The 18,166-nt window shown below is 41.0% G+C and overlaps 1 protein-coding gene across 10 annotated transcripts in view; it reads left to right on the forward strand.

Annotated features, from left to right (window-relative positions):
• RBM6 (RNA binding motif protein 6) overlaps nt 1–18,166 on the forward strand; it is a 124,875-nt gene that overhangs the window by 18,094 nt on the left and 88,615 nt on the right. For 2 of the 10 annotated variants that reach the window (XM_005669583.3, XM_003483187.4), the window contains 4 exons: nt 3,887–3,996; nt 8,803–10,081; nt 12,036–12,125; nt 15,008–15,077. The exons of 3 other annotated variants lie outside the window; for them this stretch is intronic. In XM_005669583.3, the coding sequence (XP_005669640.1) occupies nt 3,953–3,996; nt 8,803–10,081; nt 12,036–12,125; nt 15,008–15,077 (1,483 nt within the window). In that variant the 5' untranslated portion in view covers nt 3,887–3,952. Of the gene's footprint in view, nt 1–3,886; nt 3,997–8,524; nt 10,082–12,035; nt 12,126–15,007; nt 15,078–18,166 lie in introns of those variants that run through there. 5 more of the 10 variants (XM_021068796.1, XM_021068797.1, XM_021068800.1 and 2 more) reach the window with 3 other exon arrangements.

An 18,166-nucleotide genomic window follows, 5' to 3' on the forward strand; every position in this document is an offset into this window, starting at 1 on the left:
ATTTCTGCTATACAACGAAGTGATTCAGTTATACACACGTCTGTTCTCTTTCAGATTCTTTTTCCACATAGATTATCACAAGATATTGGGTAGAGTTCTCTGTGTGATACAACTTGTCCCCATTGGCCAGTCATTCATACCTCAGCGTGCATATGCCAATCTCAAATTCCCAGTCCATTCCTCCTCCCCTGACTTGTCTCCTTTGGTAACCATAAATTTTTCAAAGCCCGTGAGTCTGTTTCTGTTCTCCAAATAAGTGCATTTGTGTCCATTTTTTAAGATTACACATGTAAGTGATATCATGTGATGTTGTCTTTCACTGTCTAACCTCATTTAGTGTGATAGTCTCTAGGTACATCCATGTTGCTGCAAAAGGCACTATTTCATTCTTTTTTTATGACTGAGTAGTATTGCTTGGTATATATGTACCACATCTTCTTTTTGTTTTTTGTCCTTTTAGAGCCACACCCACGGCATATGGAGGTTCCCAGGCTAGGGGTCGAATTGGAGCTGTTGCTGCCAGCCTATGCCAGAGCCACAGCAACATGGGATCCGAGCCACGTCTTTGACCTACACCACAGCTCACGGCAATGCCAGATCCTTAACCCACTGAGCGAGGCCAGGGATCGAACCCGCAACCTCATGGTTCCTAGTCGGATTTGTTAACCACTGCGCCATGATGGGAACTCCTGTACCACATCTTCTTTATCCATTCCTCTGTTGATAGACATTTAATATTGTATAGTTATAACAATTTAATTTGAATGTATAACAACTTGAGTTCAATAGCATACAGAAACTCTGCTTCTGTACAGTTCCTTCCTTCCCTGTTATTGATATTACAGATGACATCTTTATAAATTGTGTCCCATTAACCTAGATTAATAATTTTTTTTAGGCTTTTGTAGCATTTATAGTTACTCTTGTTTTCGTATTTAGTGGAGATCTTTGTTTCTTCATGTGACTTCAAGTTAATGTTTAATGTCCTTTCTTTTAGCATTTTTTGCAGGGCCCATCTAGTGGTAACAGATTCCCTCTGCTTTTGCTTATCAGAAAACATCTTTTTTTTTTTTTTTTTTTTGTCTTTTTAGGGCCGCACCTGAGGCATATGGAGGTTTCCAGGCTAGAGGTCTAATTGGAGCTTTAGCCACTGGCCTACGTCGCAGACAGAGCAACTTGGGATCCAAACTGAGTCTGCAGCCTACACCACAGCTCACGGCAACGCTGGGTTTTTAACCCACTGAGGGAGGCCAGGGATCGAACCTGCGTCCTCATGGATACTAGTCAGATTCATTTCTACTGAGCTACAACTGGAACTCCAGAAAATATCTTAATTTCTTCCTCTTTTTTTTTTTTTAGGGTTGTGGGTGCAGCATATGGATGTTCCCAGGCTAGGGGTTGAATCAGAGCTATAGCTGCTGGCCTACGCCACAGCCACAGCCACAAACTCCATATCCGAGCCTCAACTGCGACCTATAACACAGCTTGCAGCAACGCCAGATCCTTGACACACTGAGAAAGGCCAGGTGTTGAACATGCATCCTTGTGGATATTAGTTGGATGCATTACTGCTGAGCCACAACAGAAACTCCCCTCTTCTCCTTGATTTTTTTTTTTGTCTTTTTGCCATTTCTTGGGCCGCTCCCATGGCATATGGAGGTTCGCAGGCTAGGGGTCGAATTGGAGCTGTAGCTGCCAGCCTACGCCAGAGCCACAGCAACGCGGGATCCGATCCGTGTCTACAACCTACACCACAGCTCACGGCAATGCCGGATCCCCAACCCACTGAGCAAGGTCAGGGATCTAATCCGCAACCTCATAGTTCCTGGTCGGATTCGTTAACCACTGCGCCACGATGGGAACTCCTCTCCTTGATTTTTGAAGGAGAGTTTTCCTAGATAAAGAATTTTTTGCTAATCTCTTTTTTCAAAGACTATTTCTTGTTATGTGTGATTTCTGACTCTGTTCTTTTAGCCATTGTTCATCTAATGTGTTAACCAAAATTTCCTTGAAAGCCAGGAACTCAGACAGATAAACAAAGACAATCAAAACACACCTGGAGTTCTTACTGTGGTGCAGTGGGTTAAGGATTCAGCTTCAGTGGCTCGGGTTGCTGTGAAAGTACAAGTTCAATTCCTAGCCTGGCTCAGTGGGTTAAGGATTCAGTGTTTCCATAGCTGTGATACAGTTTGTAGCTACTGCTTGGATTCTATCCCTGGCCCAGGAACTCTCATATGCTGTGGGTGTGGCCAAAAAAAAAAAAACCCCAAAAAACCCAACCAAACCAAAAAAACCACACCAACAAAAACAAGAGAAGAACAGAATAACCACCTCTCTTTGCTTTTGCAGGTTGATTCTGTGCTGGTGCACCCCTGGGCTTGCTCTGAGCCTAGAGATCAGCCTGAGATGAAAGTTTAAAGTCTTCTCAGGTCTTGTCTGATCATATGTCATACCTGGCTCAGCTTGTGGCAGTCTAAATTTTCCCATGTACATGTTGCCTTGGAATGTCCTAATTTCCCAAAGTGTTGTCACTCATTTTTCTCCAGGTCTGTAGTCTGCTTTGTAGCCTTTATTAGCAGTGCCTGCTGCTTTCTCCTCAGAGTTCTGAGTTAGGTAAAATAGAGACAGTTACCTTGCATCAGTCCTTCAAATATGACCCCATAGAGATTTGAACAGATGTACAAAATTATTTGCAAATCAGGTTTCCCTTTGTGGAGAAGAGCTGGGAACTGGGCTTCCACTGCTTCAAGATCAAAACCACTTGTCATGCTAGACAGAGAGGGTGGCGGGGATAAGTGAAAACACAAAACTTTCCTGTCATTTTGAGGATAGCTTTTTTTGATTGGTTGTTATAAAGCTTTGACTGTTTTCTAAAGCTTCAGCAAAGTTGGTTCAGACTCTTCTTTTTTGAAGTTTTTGTGGAGGAATGAAGCTTTGGAATTTCCTAATCTGCTGTTTTCTGACATGTGGGTGGTTTTCACTCTTGATAGTGTACTTTTATGCACAAAAGTTTTCAATTTTTTTGAAGTCTATTTTATTTTTTTCTTTGCTTGTGCTTTTGATGCCATATTAAGAAACCATTGTCAAATCCAAGGTCATGAAAGTTTGCCTCTTTTTTAGTAGCTGAAGCACAGGTCCTGCAATGACTTCTCCATCTGACTTAGGTTACTCATCTGTCTTCAAAGCGATCACTGTGTTGAGGGTAATAGACTATTCTGATTGGCCAGGCTGAATAGTTTAGGATCAGTCTCATGGCCTGAGAGTGATGTTTATGCTAAGGTGCTCTTTCCAAGAAGAAAGGTAGAATGGGTGCTGGGAATTTTTTTTTGTTTTGTTTTTTTGTTTGCTTTTTAGTGCTGCACCATCTGTATATGGAGGTTCCCAGGCTAGAGGTTGAATCAGAGCTGTAGCTGCTGGCCTACGCCACAGTCACAGCAACCTACACCACACTACACCACCACCACCACCACCACTACTACTGCTACTACTACACTACACTACTGAGCTGAGTCTGAAACCAACACCACAGCTCACGACAATGCCAGATCCTTAACCCACTGAGCAGGGCCAGGGATCAAATCTATGTCCTAATGGATACTAGTTAGATTAGTTTCTGCTGAGCCATGACGGGAACTCCAGTGCTAGAAAAATTAGTAAGCAGTGTAAGAATATTGCTTAGTTCATTAAAAAGTTGATTGTGCCCTAGAGTGTACATTTTAAACTTAAAGTGTATTTTTCTTGTTATAAATTAATACATAAATGTTTAAAAATGACTACCAAAAATACCCCTGCTGATATGGTCTCTAATAAGTCAGGTGAAAGGAAATTGGTTTAGTCTTTACTTTGTGTTCCAGTGTACTTATTTTTTGTGGCTTGTTTTGTACAGGTACTGCTATAACCAGAGTTTGGTAGCAAAGGATCTACTTATTGGGCCCTCTTGACATAGAAAGAAATGTGGGGGGATTCTCGATCTGCTAACAGAACAGGACCTTTTCGGTAAGTCTTAAAATTTGACTAATGAAATGTCAGTATTTTATTGGTATAGCTATAGTGGCCTGCCATAAAGAAGGGTATTTTTTTTGTATGTAGAGATAGCTCTGATTTTTTAGAAGTAGAAACTGTTTTAAGAATTTCTAGTCATGGGAGTTCCCGTCATGGCTCAATGGTTAACGAATCCGACTAGGAACCATGAGGTTGCGGGTTTGATTCCTGGCCTTGCTCAGTGGGTTAAGGATCCGGTGTTGCTGTGAGTTATGGTATAGGTCGCAGACGTGGCTCGGATCCCGTGTTGCTGTGGCTCTGGTGCAGGCTGGTGGCTACAGCTCCGATTCGACCCCTAGTCTGGGAACCTCCATATGCTGCAGAAGCGGCCCTAGAAAAGGCAAAAAGACAGAAAAAAAAAGAGAATTTCTAGTCATTTCTAAAGTGATTGTGAGACTGAATACCCAGCATGCCAAGTGTTTAAACATTAAAAAAAAACCTCCCAATTTTTACAAATATTTTCTCTTTTAGCAAAGTAATACATAACTTTACTAATAAGGAAAGCTAGCAAAAATGTACATAAATGTTTCATCAAGTTCAGTAACTCATGTCTAGAATCCAGAGCTGTGTCTTTCCTATGACATATGTGGTATTTCAGCTACCATAAATAGTTCTGAGAAAGAAAAATTACTTGGTGCAGTTTTCTAAGCTACATTTCAATTTTAGGAGTTACTAGGTACAAAGATAAGTGGAGAAGGTGGTACCATTCAGTTGTAGATGGATTATACTTTAGATTTGTAGGGAGTTAATTTTTTATAGCCAATATAATAAACACTGATGATAGTATTTTAAAAACTTTTGCATTGGAGTTCCTCCGTGACCCAGTAGGATAAGGACCTGGTGTTGTCACTGCAGTGGCACAGGTTCAGTGCCTGGCCTGGGAACTTAACTCAGGCTGTTAGTGCTGCCAGACAGAAAAAAAAAGAAATACTGAAAACTTTTGCATTGTGTTCACAATTAATACAGTGCTATAGAAATGTGATTTTTTAAAAAATGGCTTTAATTGGTGTATGGCAAAGAAATCTGACTTTTAAAGTTAAACATTAAAAAATATTTATGCTCCAGTTCAAACTTCTGTTACTAATAAATTTTCTTTTGGATTGGCGGTCTACAGGATTTTATTGTGTACATTGATCAGATGTTTTATTGTTCTGAAGCTTGGTGTTCCAATGAAAAACTTAGGTAGAGAATTAAGTTTAAAAAATGCACATGGGAGTTACCATTGTGGCCCAGTGGTAACAAACCTGACTAGTATCCACAAGGACTTGAGTTTGATCCCTGGCTTCACTCAGTGGGTTAAGGATTCAGCATTGCAGTGAGCTGCGGTATAGGTCACAGACTCAGCCCATATCTGGCATTGCTGTGGCTGCGGTGCAGGTTGGCAGCTCTAGCTCTGATTTGACCCCTAGCCTGGGAACTTCCATATGCTGCTGTTGAGGCCCCCAAAAGACAAAAAAAAAAAACCCCAAACAAACACCATATGATATTTAGTAAAGCTAGTTTCATGAACAAAGGGGTCTTTACTTTCTGCTTAACAGTCTTTACAGCAGTGGTGGTGAGGTGTTCCCATCGTGGTGCAACAGAATCAAATCCAACTAGAAACCACGAGATTGAAGGTTCGATTCCTGGCCTTGCTCAGTGGGTCAAGGATCTGGCGTTGCCATGAGCTGTGGTGTAGGTCACAGACGAGGCTCTGATCCTGTGTGGCTGTAGCTGTGGCATAGGCTGGCAGCTGTAGCTCCGATTTGACTCCTAGCCTGGGAACCTTCATATGCTGCGGGTGTGGCCCTAAAAAGCAATAAGTAAATAAATAAAAATAAAGCAGTGTGGTGATGCTGGATATGTTTTTCCTTTCAAAATATTAAGATCTGGATCAGTGGTCAAGAAACTACAACTCGCAGCTTGTTTTTGTTTTATTAGAACATTGCCATGATCATTTGTTTACAGATTGTCTGTGATTGCTTTCATGCTACAATGGCAGAGTCAAATAGTTGTAACAAACTGCAAAGCCTCATGTAATTACTGTCTGATTTTTTATGGGAAACATTGCAGATCCCTAGTCTAAATTAGTGGGTTTGTACTTTAACATTTTAAAATTTATCCTTTTTACTTATATTTGAGGATAATTATTTTGTAAGTAATGCTGTTGCCAGTAAGTCTTGGGAAATATTAGGTAATTTTAGCTCTATTGCATCACTTAATACTTTTTTTCAGGAGTTTCCATTGTGGCTCAGTGGAAACGAATCTGACCAGCATCCATGAGGACACAGATTTGATCCCTGACCTTGCTCAGTGGGTCAAGGATCTGGTGTTGCCATGAGCTGTGGTGTAGGTCACAGACATGGCTTGGATCTGGTGTTGCTGTGGCTTATGGTGTAGGCCAGCGACTGCAGCTCCAGTTGGACCCTTAGCCTGGGAGCCTCCATATGCTGTGCAGATGCGGTCCTAAAAAGCAAAAAAAAACAACCAAACTTTCTTCAGAACATTTTTCATCTTTGACAGATATATTATTTAAAATCATATTTCCTCACCTTAATTTTAGTTTAAATATGTCATTACATACTGTTTTTAAAGGTCTTTGACCCGAAGGAGATATAGTTTATATAGCGTAACTTTTGCAGGGACTGATTTGGATGAAAAGAAGATATCTTGGAAGAAAATGATTTTGTATTTATTTTAACAGCTTATTTTCATAAAAATTTTATTTGGTCAAAGATGATTTTCATAACCACTATGAAAATGGTTTTTATACTTACTTTATATACTTACAGAATAGTCTATGTAAAATTCACTTCTAAGAACCTTAGTGCAGTAGGTTACTCTATATTTGTTCATCTTCTCAGCTTGAGAGGGTAAGATAATCCTTATGGTGGTATTCAGTGCTGGATATGTTCTGATTAGAGAACATGTATATAGATTTAGATACCTAGCACTCAGCCCATGAGTTATCTGCTGAGGCTTCCTGCAAGTTGTAACTATTGGAATTTGAATGAAAATTTTTTTTTTTTTTTTTTTTTTTTTTTTTTTTTTGTCTTTTTGCGTTTTCTAGGGCAGCTCCCTCGGCATATGGAGGTTCCCAGGCAAGGGGTCTAATAGGAACTGTAGCCACCAGCCTATGCCAGAGCCACAGCAGTGCGGGATCTGAGCCGAGTCTGTGATCTACACCACAGCTCATGGCAACACCAGATCCTTAACCCACTGAGCAATGGCAGGGATCAAACCTGCAACCTCATGGTTCCTAGTTGGATTCATTAACCACTGAGCCACAACAGGAACTCTGGAATTTGAATGATTTTAAATACAGGAGACACTAGAATTAATGGTGAATTGTATTACTTATGAAGAACATTTAAACTTAACTTCTCTTATGCTGAACCCCATAACATTATGCTAATGTTAATGAGAGCTAATGGAAGTTATCATGTTCTGAAAATCCATTAAATATGCATCATACTGCTATTTAGGTAACTATTTTAAAATTTCCATTGCTTTAGGAAAGGACTAAGCATTGTAATTGTTTCTCTTGAACTGAGTGACCCAGAACCAGTTGTCTGTTGAATCTTTCTATAGCAGTGTATATTCTGAGCTCAGATAAGTCATGTAATAGCACCTGTATCTTCTGAGAGGAAGGAAATGAGTTGGACTTGAATTTTTAATACTTTCGTTTTACTGCTAAATAGCAGGTAACCATTCAGATCATTTCATATTTACCTTTTTCATACCCTTCTCTCTCCTCCAAGCTCAGGATCTTAGGTACCTAATTGCCTATTTAAATTCCCTGATCTTTTACCAAAATCAAAACATATAAAATGGTCTGGAGCTTAGGCAAAGGGAGGAAGTTGGGTAGTATGAAAGAGTGGGCCAGTTTTCATTTATCTCGAGTTCTATAAACTGAGAATGTGAATTTAATACTATGCTTATTTCGAAATATACTTTATTACCATGAAACTTGGAATGTGGCATTAGAATGTGGAAAATCAGCTTCTTCATTTGGGACCTGGGGATAATGCCCTTTCTAGGTTCCTTTCATCATTAAGCTCCTGGATGCTATTGCTTGGTTTAGTCGACTTACATATGCTTTGTGGCATGATTCATGCTACCCTTGAGTAGTTATAATAATAGGACTCAGGTGAGAGTGCTTTTAGGTGGAGCCACTGCAGAACTGGGATTTAGATGCAGTCAGGGCTGCTGAACACTGATGTACTCCAGTGTTTCTTCATTTTGGGCTTGCATCCATTCTCATTGGGTGGTGTCCGTACTATAGCTATAATAAAAAATTTTGGAATGTTTCTCTTTATGCACCATGAGAAAGACAGTTCGTGAAACTTACTGTATGAAATTTACAGTGCATTGATTTTTTTGATGTATGGGAATCATCATGTTGATCTTGGAATTCTTAGTTCCCTGGCTGTAGGAAATGGAAGTTTTTGTAGCATGTTACCATTGCTAGCTTATCTGGTGTTGCGGATTTTCCCTGTTGCAGGACTGGGTGAAAGCTTTTTCTGCAGCAGTCATGTTGAAAACGTTGTGTTGACTTTCCTCGTGTTCTGAAATGGGAACATAAAAGTTTACTCCACCACTTCGTCTTAAAATAGCAAAACATTGCTGTTTTCTGCAGATCTAGGACCTTGTTACAGAACTCTGCCAAAAAAAAAAAAAAAATGTTTACAGAAGAATGTGCTGTGATTAGAGAAGAATATGCTGGTGTGTAGATTTCAAACTCTCTGGACAATATGAATAACACTGTCTTTGTTTCTACAGTGGGAGCCAAGAAGAAAGGTTTGCTCCCGGGTGGAACAGGGATTATCCTCCTCCTCCCCTTAAGAGTCATGTTCAAGAGAGACACTCTGGCAACTTTCCTGGCAGAGATTCACTTCCCTTTGATTTCCAGGGGCATTCGGGGCCTCCCTTTGCAAATGTAGAGGAGCATTCTTTCAGCTATGGAGCTAGAGATGGACTGCATGGTGACTATCGAGGAGGGGAGGGACCTGGACATGATTTCAGGGGGGGAGATTTTTCATCTTCCGATTTCCAGAGCAGAGATTCAACACAGTTGGACTTCAGGGGTAGGGATATACATTCTGGGGATTTTCGGGATAGAGAAGGACCACCTATGGACTATAGAGGTGAAGATGGCACTTCTGTGGATTATAGAGGTAGGGAAACATCTCACATGAACTACAGAGACAGGGATGCTCACACTGTTGATTTCAGAGGTAGGGATGCTCCTCCTCCTGATTTCAGGGGCCGGGGCACTTATGATTTAGATTTTAGAGGTCGGGATGGATCCCATGCAGATTTTAGGGGAAGGGATTTATCAGATTTGGATTTCAGGGCCAGAGATCAGTCCCGTTCTGATTTTAGGAACAGAGATGTATCTGATTTGGACTTCAGGGACAAAGATGGAACACAGGTGGACTTTAGAGGCCGAGGTTCAGGTACTAGTGATCTAGACTTTAGGGAGAGGGATACACCACATTCAGATTTCAGAGGTAGACATCGGTCCAGGACTGATCAGGATTTTAGGGGCAGAGAGATGGGACCTTGTCTGGAATTTAAAGATAGGGAGATGCCCTCTGTGGATCCAAATATTTTGGATTATATTCAGCCCTCTACACAAGATAGAGAACATTCTGGTATGAGTGTGAACAAGAGAGAAGAATCCACACATGACCATACAACAGAAAGGCCTGCTTTTGGCATTCAGAAGGGAGAATTTGAACATTCAGAAACAAGAGAAGGAGAAACACAAGGTGTAGCCTTTGAGCATGAGTCTCCAGCAGACTTTCAGAACAGCCAAAGTTCTCTTCAAGACCAAGACAAGTCACAGCTTTCTGGAGGTGAACAACAGAGTTCGGATGCTAGTCTATTTAAAGAAGAAGGTGGTCTGGACTTTCTTGGTCGGCAAGACACTGATTACAGAAGCATGGAGTACCGTGACGTGGATCACAGGCTGCCAGGAAGCCAGATATTTGGCTATGGCCAGAGCAAGTCTTTTCCAGAGGGCAAAACTTCCCAAGATGCCCAACGGGACCTTCAGGTATGTTAATGAGGTGGATTGCTTTTTTGACTATTGCTTTTTTTTTTTTTTTTTTGTCTTTTTTTTGTCTTTTTGTTGTTGTTGTTGTTGTTGCTATCTCTTGGGCCGCTTCCGCGGCATATGGAGGTTCCCAGGCTAGGGGTTGAATCGGAGCTGTAGCCACCGGCCTACGCCAGAGGCACAGCAACGCAGGATCCGAGCCGCGTCTGCAACCTACACCACAGCTCACGGCAACGCCGGATCGTTAACCCACTGAGCAAGGGCAGGGACCGAACCTGCAACCTCATGGTTCCTAGTCGGATTCGTTAACCACTGCACCACGATGGGAACTCCGACTATTGCTTTTTCATAAGACTTTTGTGACGGATGAAGTGTAGAGTCCAGAATCAGTAGTCCCGGGTAGTAACTTTGTACAACCATTAAAAAGCAAGCTTTTGGAGTTGTAGCCATGGTACAGTGGTACTGGTGGTGTCTTCTGAGTGCTAGGATGCCGATTTGGTCCCTGGCCGGGCACAGTGGGTTAAGGATCCTGTGTTGCTGCAGGTTCAGCTTAGGTCACCATGGCAGCTCAGATCTGATCCCAGTCCTGGGAATTCCATATGCCACAGGGCAGCCAGAAAAGAAAAAAAAAGAAAAAATTTTTAAAAAAGCAAGGTGCTTCTATTGTGGTGCAGTGGTAATGCACCTGACTAGTATCCATGAGATGTGGGTTCTATCCTTGGCTTCTCTCAGTGGATTAGGGATCTGGCATTGCTGTGAGCTATGGTATATGTTGCAGATGTGGCTCAGATCCCACGTTGCTGTGGCTGTAGCTCTGATTCGACCCCTAGCCTGGGAACTTCCATATGCCACAGATATGGCCTTTAAAAAAAAAAAAAAAAGTAAGATTTTAAGGCTGTTGCTTAAAGACCCTAGAGAAAAGGCCTAGTTCAGATCATATTTTTATGTTTCTCTTCATTATTTTGACAGTGCTGATTTAAATGCTTGGGAATAATTTAGTTTGAAAGTATTTGTCTTTGGGAATTGGTTCTTTCAACTCTTGTCTTCTTAGGCCTTATGGCTATTTAGGGTTCCTTTTCTAATTTAAACTTATTTAGAGAATACTTAGGACATAGAGATAGAGGATACCTAGTTATGAGGAGGTGATGTTAATGTTGCAAGTATTCTCTTGCACCTAATTTAATTGGCTTAAATATTGAACTTATAAAATCTAATGTATATATGATCTGAGCAAAGAATGTTATGTTTGCAGTTGGACAATTAAAATATTATCTTTTAAAATACGTTTACCCATCTTTATTGAAGGTGCTGTTATTTTGGACAGTAGTTCTAAGACGTACTAAACAAATAATGGATTTTGAGAATGTTAGAGCTGAGTGGTCTTAAAATTTATTGTCAAGTCAGGACATTTTCAGGAGTAAAAGAGGACACTATTGATAATTATGCCAAGATAGTAGGCACAACTAGAAAGTGGTGTTGCTTAGTTATAGGAGACTTTCTTAAAAGTTAAATTGTTTTTATAACTGTTCAAATGGAGGAGAGTTAGAGCTGAGACTTTTGTGGCTATGGAAAACGCAGATTTTTCTGAATTGTACTAAGTTATGTTGTCAGATGACACTTTTTGACTTTGTTCTGGAATTTGTTTATGGATGATAATCTTTGATAAACAATATGTGGTTTTATTTTATTTGCTGTTTTTTCATTCAGGAAAATAAAATTCTAGAATTGAGAATTTCAAAATTCCCTCAGTGAACATGGGTCTTAGCACACTTGTATTCTAATGATTTGAAATCAAATTTTGGAACTCAGAGAAAAATAGAGACAATTATAATTTTTCATATCTTCATATGATGCAGATCATATTGAGTTTTGATTCTGAGTACCTGTATTTCATGTATAGTTTCATTTTGCATATATATTTACTTTTGAAATTACTTTTTATTCTAAAATCAAGGATCAAGATTACAGGACGGGCCAAAGTGAAGAGAAACCTAGCAAGCTTATTCGATTAAGTGGGGTGCCTGAAAATGCCACAAAAGAAGAGGTAAGGCTTTTTTTTTTAAGCTTTTATTTTGAAGAATTGTAGATTCATAGGACAGAAGGTACAAAGAAATGTTCAGGGAAATCTTGCATATCCTTCATCTAGTCTTCCTCCTTCCCCCAAGTTATCATCTTGTAGTACAGTAGCTAAACCAGGAAATTGGCTTTGGTACAATCCATAGAGCTCATTCAGTGCAGCGTTGATGGTATAGTGGTGATAGTAACTACCTTCCATAGAGCTTTCACCAGTTATCCATGTACTCACTGAAGTGAGGTTCATAAAAAATAATTATGAAAATGTGGGGAGTTCCTGTTGTAGCTCAGTGGAAATGAATCTGACTAGTATCTATGAGGACGCAGGTTCGATCCCTGGCCTTGGGTGAGTTAAGGATCTGGCGTTGCCATGAGCTGCGGTATAGGTTGCAGACAAGGCTCGGATCCCACATTGCTGTGAGATCCAATTCGACCCCTAGTCTGGGAATCTCCACATGCCACAGGCACAGCCCTAAAAAGACAAAAAAAAAAGAAAAGAAAAAGACAGAAAATGATTGCTGTCTTCAGGCCTGATAATCATCCTTTAAGGGATAATACAAGAGGGAGAATTGAGTGCATACATAAAGATGCAGTTTAGGAGTTCCCATCGTGGCTCAGTGGAAATGAATCTGACTAGCATCCATGAGGATGCAGGTTCTCATCCTCATGGCCTCACTCAGTGGGTTAAGGATATGGTTCTCATCCTGGCCTCACTCAGTGGGTTAAGGATATGGTGTTGCCATGAGCTGTGGTATAGGTTGCAGGCAAGGCTCAGATCTGGCGTTACTGTGGCTGTGGTTAGGGCAGTGGCTACTGCTCCAATTCAACCCCTAGCCTGGGAATCTCCATATGCTGTGGGTGCGGCCCTATAAAGACAAAAAAGAAGATGCAGTCAATTTACAGTAGTGAAAACTGGGAGCAGCCTAACTCTTCAGTGTTAAAGAACTAAGTTATGGATGCCATTAAGGAAGAATTTGATCAGAATATACAACAACCAGACCAAATAGTGCTTTACTCTTGTGTTAGGCATTGTATGATGATTACAAGCATTAGTTCATTTAATTATCACAACATCCTATGAAATAGGTACTTTTTTTTTTTTTTTTGTCTTTTTGTCTTTTGTTGTTGTTGTTGTTGCTATTTCTTGGGCCGCTTCCGCGGCATATGGAGGTTCCCAGGCTAGGGGTTGAATCGGAGCTGTAGCCACCCGCCTACGCCAGAGCCACAGCAATGCGGGATCCGAGCCGCGTCTGCAACCTACATCACAGCTCACGGCAACGCCGGATCGTTAACCCACTGAGCAAGGGCAGGGACCGAACCCGCAACCTCATGGTTCCTAGTCAGATTCGTTAACCACTGCGCCACGACGGGAACTCCGGTACTTTTTTTTTTAAGGCGTGTGTCCACAGCATATGGAGGTTCCCGGGCTAGGGGTCGAACTGGAGCTGTAGCTGTTGGTCTACACGACAGCCACAGCAACAAGGGATCTGAGTCTTGTCTGCGACCTACACCACAGCTGTTGGTAACACTGGATCCTTAATCCGATGAGTGAGGCCAGGGATTGAACCCACATCCTCATGGATACTAGTCCAATTCGTTTCTGCTGAGCCACAATGGGAACTCCTGAAATAGGTATTCTTTTATTCCTTCACTCCAAATATTAAGCACTACTGTATGCCGGGCAGTGTTCTTGGCACTAAGTGATATAGCATTGAACATTATAAAGTCACTGTTTTCATGGATGATAAAAAAGTAAGCCCTCCACCCCCCCCAAAAAAAAATCAAGCAGTAATAAATACTCTGAAGAAAACTAAAGGGTTTAGAGCATCACTGGGACAGGAACTGTTTTAAATTGGGTAGTTAGGGAGGACTTTGGAGGAAGTGGCATTTGAGCCTAGGCCTGAACGCAAGTGAGAGAACAGTCCCTTTGAAAACGGGAAAAAGAACTGACCAGGCTGTGGGAGTTCAAGTGCCATGGCCTTAGACTGAAAGGGGCATAGTACATCATCTTATTGCTTTACGGATGAGGAACTGGGTACTGAAAGGTTTCACAGTAAATGAGCAGAAGGGGCTTGGAATATAGGCAGTCAGATTTCAGGGCTTGAACTCTTGAGGTTATGTTCTGTCTTTTTTATGTATTGGGAATTTTTTTATTTTATTTTTTTTTTGCTTTTTAGCCCCCTTCCTCGCCCCCATGGCATATGGAAGTTCTCAAGCCAGGGGTTGAATTAGAGCTACAGCTGCCGGCCTATGTCACAGCCTCAGGAATTCAGGATCTGAGCCACATTTGCAACTTAAACCACATATATATTATCAAACATAATATTTAGTGGGTTTTTTTTTTGTTTTTTTGGGGGGGTCTTTTTGCCTTTTCTAGGGCCGCTCCCACAGCACATGGAGATTCCCAGGCTAGGAGTCTAAACAGCTGTAGCCGCCGGCTTACACCACAGCCACAGCAATACAGGATCCGAGCGGCGTCTGCGACCTACACCATAGCTCACGGCAATGCTGGATCCTTAACCCACCGAGCGAAGCCAGGGATTGAACCCATTTTTTTCTTTTTAGGGCCACACGTAATGCATATGGAGAATCCCAGGCTAGGGGTCGAATTGAAGCTGTAGCTGCTGGCCTCCACCACAGCCACAGCAACATGGGATCTGAGCCGGGTCTTCGACCCTACACCACAGCTCATGGCAATGCCAGATCCTTAACCCACTGAGCAAGGCCAGGAATTGAACCTCTGTCCTCATGGATACTAGTTGGGTTCATTAACCACTGAGCCATGATGGGAACTCCAATATTTAGTTTTTGATTATGATGCATTTCATTAGTGTACGTACCATATTCTTTCAGATTCTTAATGCGTTTCGGACTCCTGATGGCATGCCTGTGAAGGACTTGCAGTTGAAGGAGTTTAATACAGGTGAGTTTTATGACTTGCATGAGGCCTTGGAAGGGTCTTTGTCAGAAATATGCATCTTGTACTACTTATTTTTTTTGAGAAACCACAATTAAGATTTCCAGAAGCCTCTTGCTGATGCCTTCAGATAACAGCCATTTTTAGTCTTAGTTGTGGTTCATTATGTGGATGATTGTCCACACATGAGTAATGAGGATGTATGTTCCACTTCTTCTGAGTGCATGTGAGCTATGAAGTGAGTGTTGCAGCATTTATCCTCAAATATATTTTACATAGTTAAATCATTAGACTTGCTACTTATGTTCTTCATGGTGGTGGAATGTTTATGTTTGAACCTGGTAGCATTTTATTATCTTACTATACATACAGTTTTACATTTCATTGCTTCACTGTTGAATTTTCAACTTTCCAGAGAAACTATACATTAGTGGTTTCTTGAAATTTCAGTTTTGTTCTGAGAACAGAGTCCTGCAATAGCTGTTTTGTTGAAATCCGTGAATACATCCAGAAAAGCTTTTTTTTTTTGACCTCTGTTCTGTGGTCTGAACTGCAGATTAGATTTTTAAGAATATCCTCCTAGTATTTTAGAGTACCGGGTTTGGTCAGTTTCTTCAAATCTTATTACAAAAAAAAAAGTTGTCAAAAGTAGAATGCTGTTTGTCTCAGCAGAAACAAATCTGACTGGTAACCATGAAGATGCAAGTTTAATCCCTGGCCTTGCTCAGTGGGTTAAGGATCCTGCATTTCCGTGGCTGTGGCACAGGCCAGTGGTTACAGCTCTGATTGAACGCCTAGCCTGGGAGCCTCCATATGCTGTAGGTGCAGCCCTAAAAAGACCAAAAAAAAAAAAAAAAAAAAAAAAGTGAAATGCCAAGCACTTAAGGTATTTGACCAGCATTTTTAGGACTACACAATATGAAATGGTTTAAAAATAAAGGTAATTTTTCAGTGATCTATTTTTCAGAATTTTAAATTGAAGGTAGAAGAGATTTCATTAATTCATGTTAAAGAACTCTAAGCAAGAACATGCCATATTTTTGAGGATAGAGTTTACTTTTAAGCACTTTACCATGGAATAAAATTTTTGCATTAACTAGATAGCTTCTTGCAATGGGTTCTGCGGAGGAAAACTATCCACAAAAATAAAGTTTTGTGCTTAAAATAATCTGGTTTTTGTTTTAAGTACAGAAATTATTTTTCTGTAATTTGGCAACAAATTCAAAAGCATTCTTTCTCAAAAAGATAATTCTTTGTTTTAATGTTTCAACTCTAAATTTGTAGAAACATGTCTAAGAGTAGTTATGTTGTTCTTGCACACCACTTTTGGGGGGGGCATGTGTCTATTTAAATTTTCATGATTTACTTTGGAATTAAAAGTAGAATTTAGGAGTTGCCACCTTGGCACAGTAGGTTAAGAATCTGACTGCAGAGGCTCAGGTCTCTGTGGAGGTGCAGATTTGTTCCCCAGCCTAGCACAATAGCTTAAAAGAATCTAGCGTTGCTGTAGCTGTGGCATAGGTCATAGCTGTAGCTTAGACTGAATCTCTGGCCTGGAAACTAACATATCTCAAGTGTGGCCATTTAAAAAAAGTAAGTAGAAATTATAGGCTGCAATTGCTTTTTAACTCAGGGCAGTAATTTCAGCTCTGATCTTATTTCATGAACTATGCTTTCATTAAATATTAGTATTTCTAGGAGCTAAGAGATGTCTTTCTTGGTATTTAAATAGCAGCAGTTTCAATTCTTTTTTTTTTTTTTTTTTTTTTTTTTTTGGTCTTTTTTAGGGCTGCACCTGTGGCATATGGAGATTCCCAGGCTAGGGATCTTAGAGCTGTAGTTGCTGGCCTACACCACAGCCACAGCAATGCCAGATCCAAGCCACATCTGCGACCTACACCACAGCTCATGACAATGCCGGATCCTTAGCCCACTGAGTGAGGCCAGGGATCGAACCCGCAACCTCACGGTTCCTAGTCGGATTTGTTTCTGCTGCGCCATGATGGGAACTCCAGCAGCAGTTTAAATTCTTCATTTCTTTAGTACTTGTTGACTTTCTTTGTGTATTGTCAGATTTATTAGCAGAGTAAAATTTACATTGATGTATAAAGTTCACAGAGAATGTTCTTAAATTTGCTGGCTGTGGTGGCTATTAAAATCATAATTGGCAGACCAGAGACGTTGATATACAGATGAAATCATTCAAGACAGTAGTTAAAAAAAAAAATCAGGAGTTCCTGTCATGGCTCAACAGTAACAAACCCGATTAGTTTCCATGAGGACATGGGTTCAATCCTTGGCCTCTCTCAGTGGGTTAAGGATCTGGTGTTGCTGTGAGCTGTGGTGTAGGTCACAGACGTGGCTTGGATCCTGTGTTGCTGTTGCTGTGGCTGTGACGTAGGCTGGCAGCTGCAGCTCCGATTTGACCCCTAGCCTGGAAATTTCTATATCCCATAGGTGTGGCACTGAAAAAAAAAAGTCAACTTTTAGGATATGCAGACTTTTCTTGGCATTTATTACATGAAATTTTTTTTTTTTTTTGTCTTTTTTTTTGCTATTTCTTTGGGCCGCTCCTGCGGCATATGGAGGTTCCCAGGCTAGGGGTCGAATCAGAGCTGTAGCCACTGGCCTACGCCAGAGCCACAGCAACTCGGGATCTGAGCCGCGTCTGCAACCTACACCACAGCTCACGGCAACGCCGGATTGTTAACCCACTGAGCAAGGGCAGGGACCGAACCCACAACCTCATGGTTCCTAGTCAGATTCGTTAACCACTGCGCCACGATGGGAACTCCTTACATGAAATTTTTGATAGTGTAATTATATATATGTGTGTGTGTGTATATATATACAGACACACACATATATATACACATGTACATACGTATATATGTGTGTATCTTATCCTTCTTTTTTCTTAGCACTGCATGTGCAGCATAAGGAAGTTCCCAGGCTAGGGGTTGAATCAGAGTTACAGTTGCAGACCACAGCAATGTGGGATCTAAGATCTAAGCCGTGTCTGTGACCTGCACCACAGTTCATGGCAACACTAGATCCTTAACCTACTGAGTGAGGCCAGGGATCAAACCTGCATC

This window comes from Sus scrofa, chromosome 13, assembly GCF_000003025.6.
Source record: "Sus scrofa isolate TJ Tabasco breed Duroc chromosome 13, Sscrofa11.1, whole genome shotgun sequence".
In the NCBI taxonomy this organism is placed as follows: Eukaryota; Metazoa; Chordata; class Mammalia; order Artiodactyla; family Suidae; genus Sus; species Sus scrofa.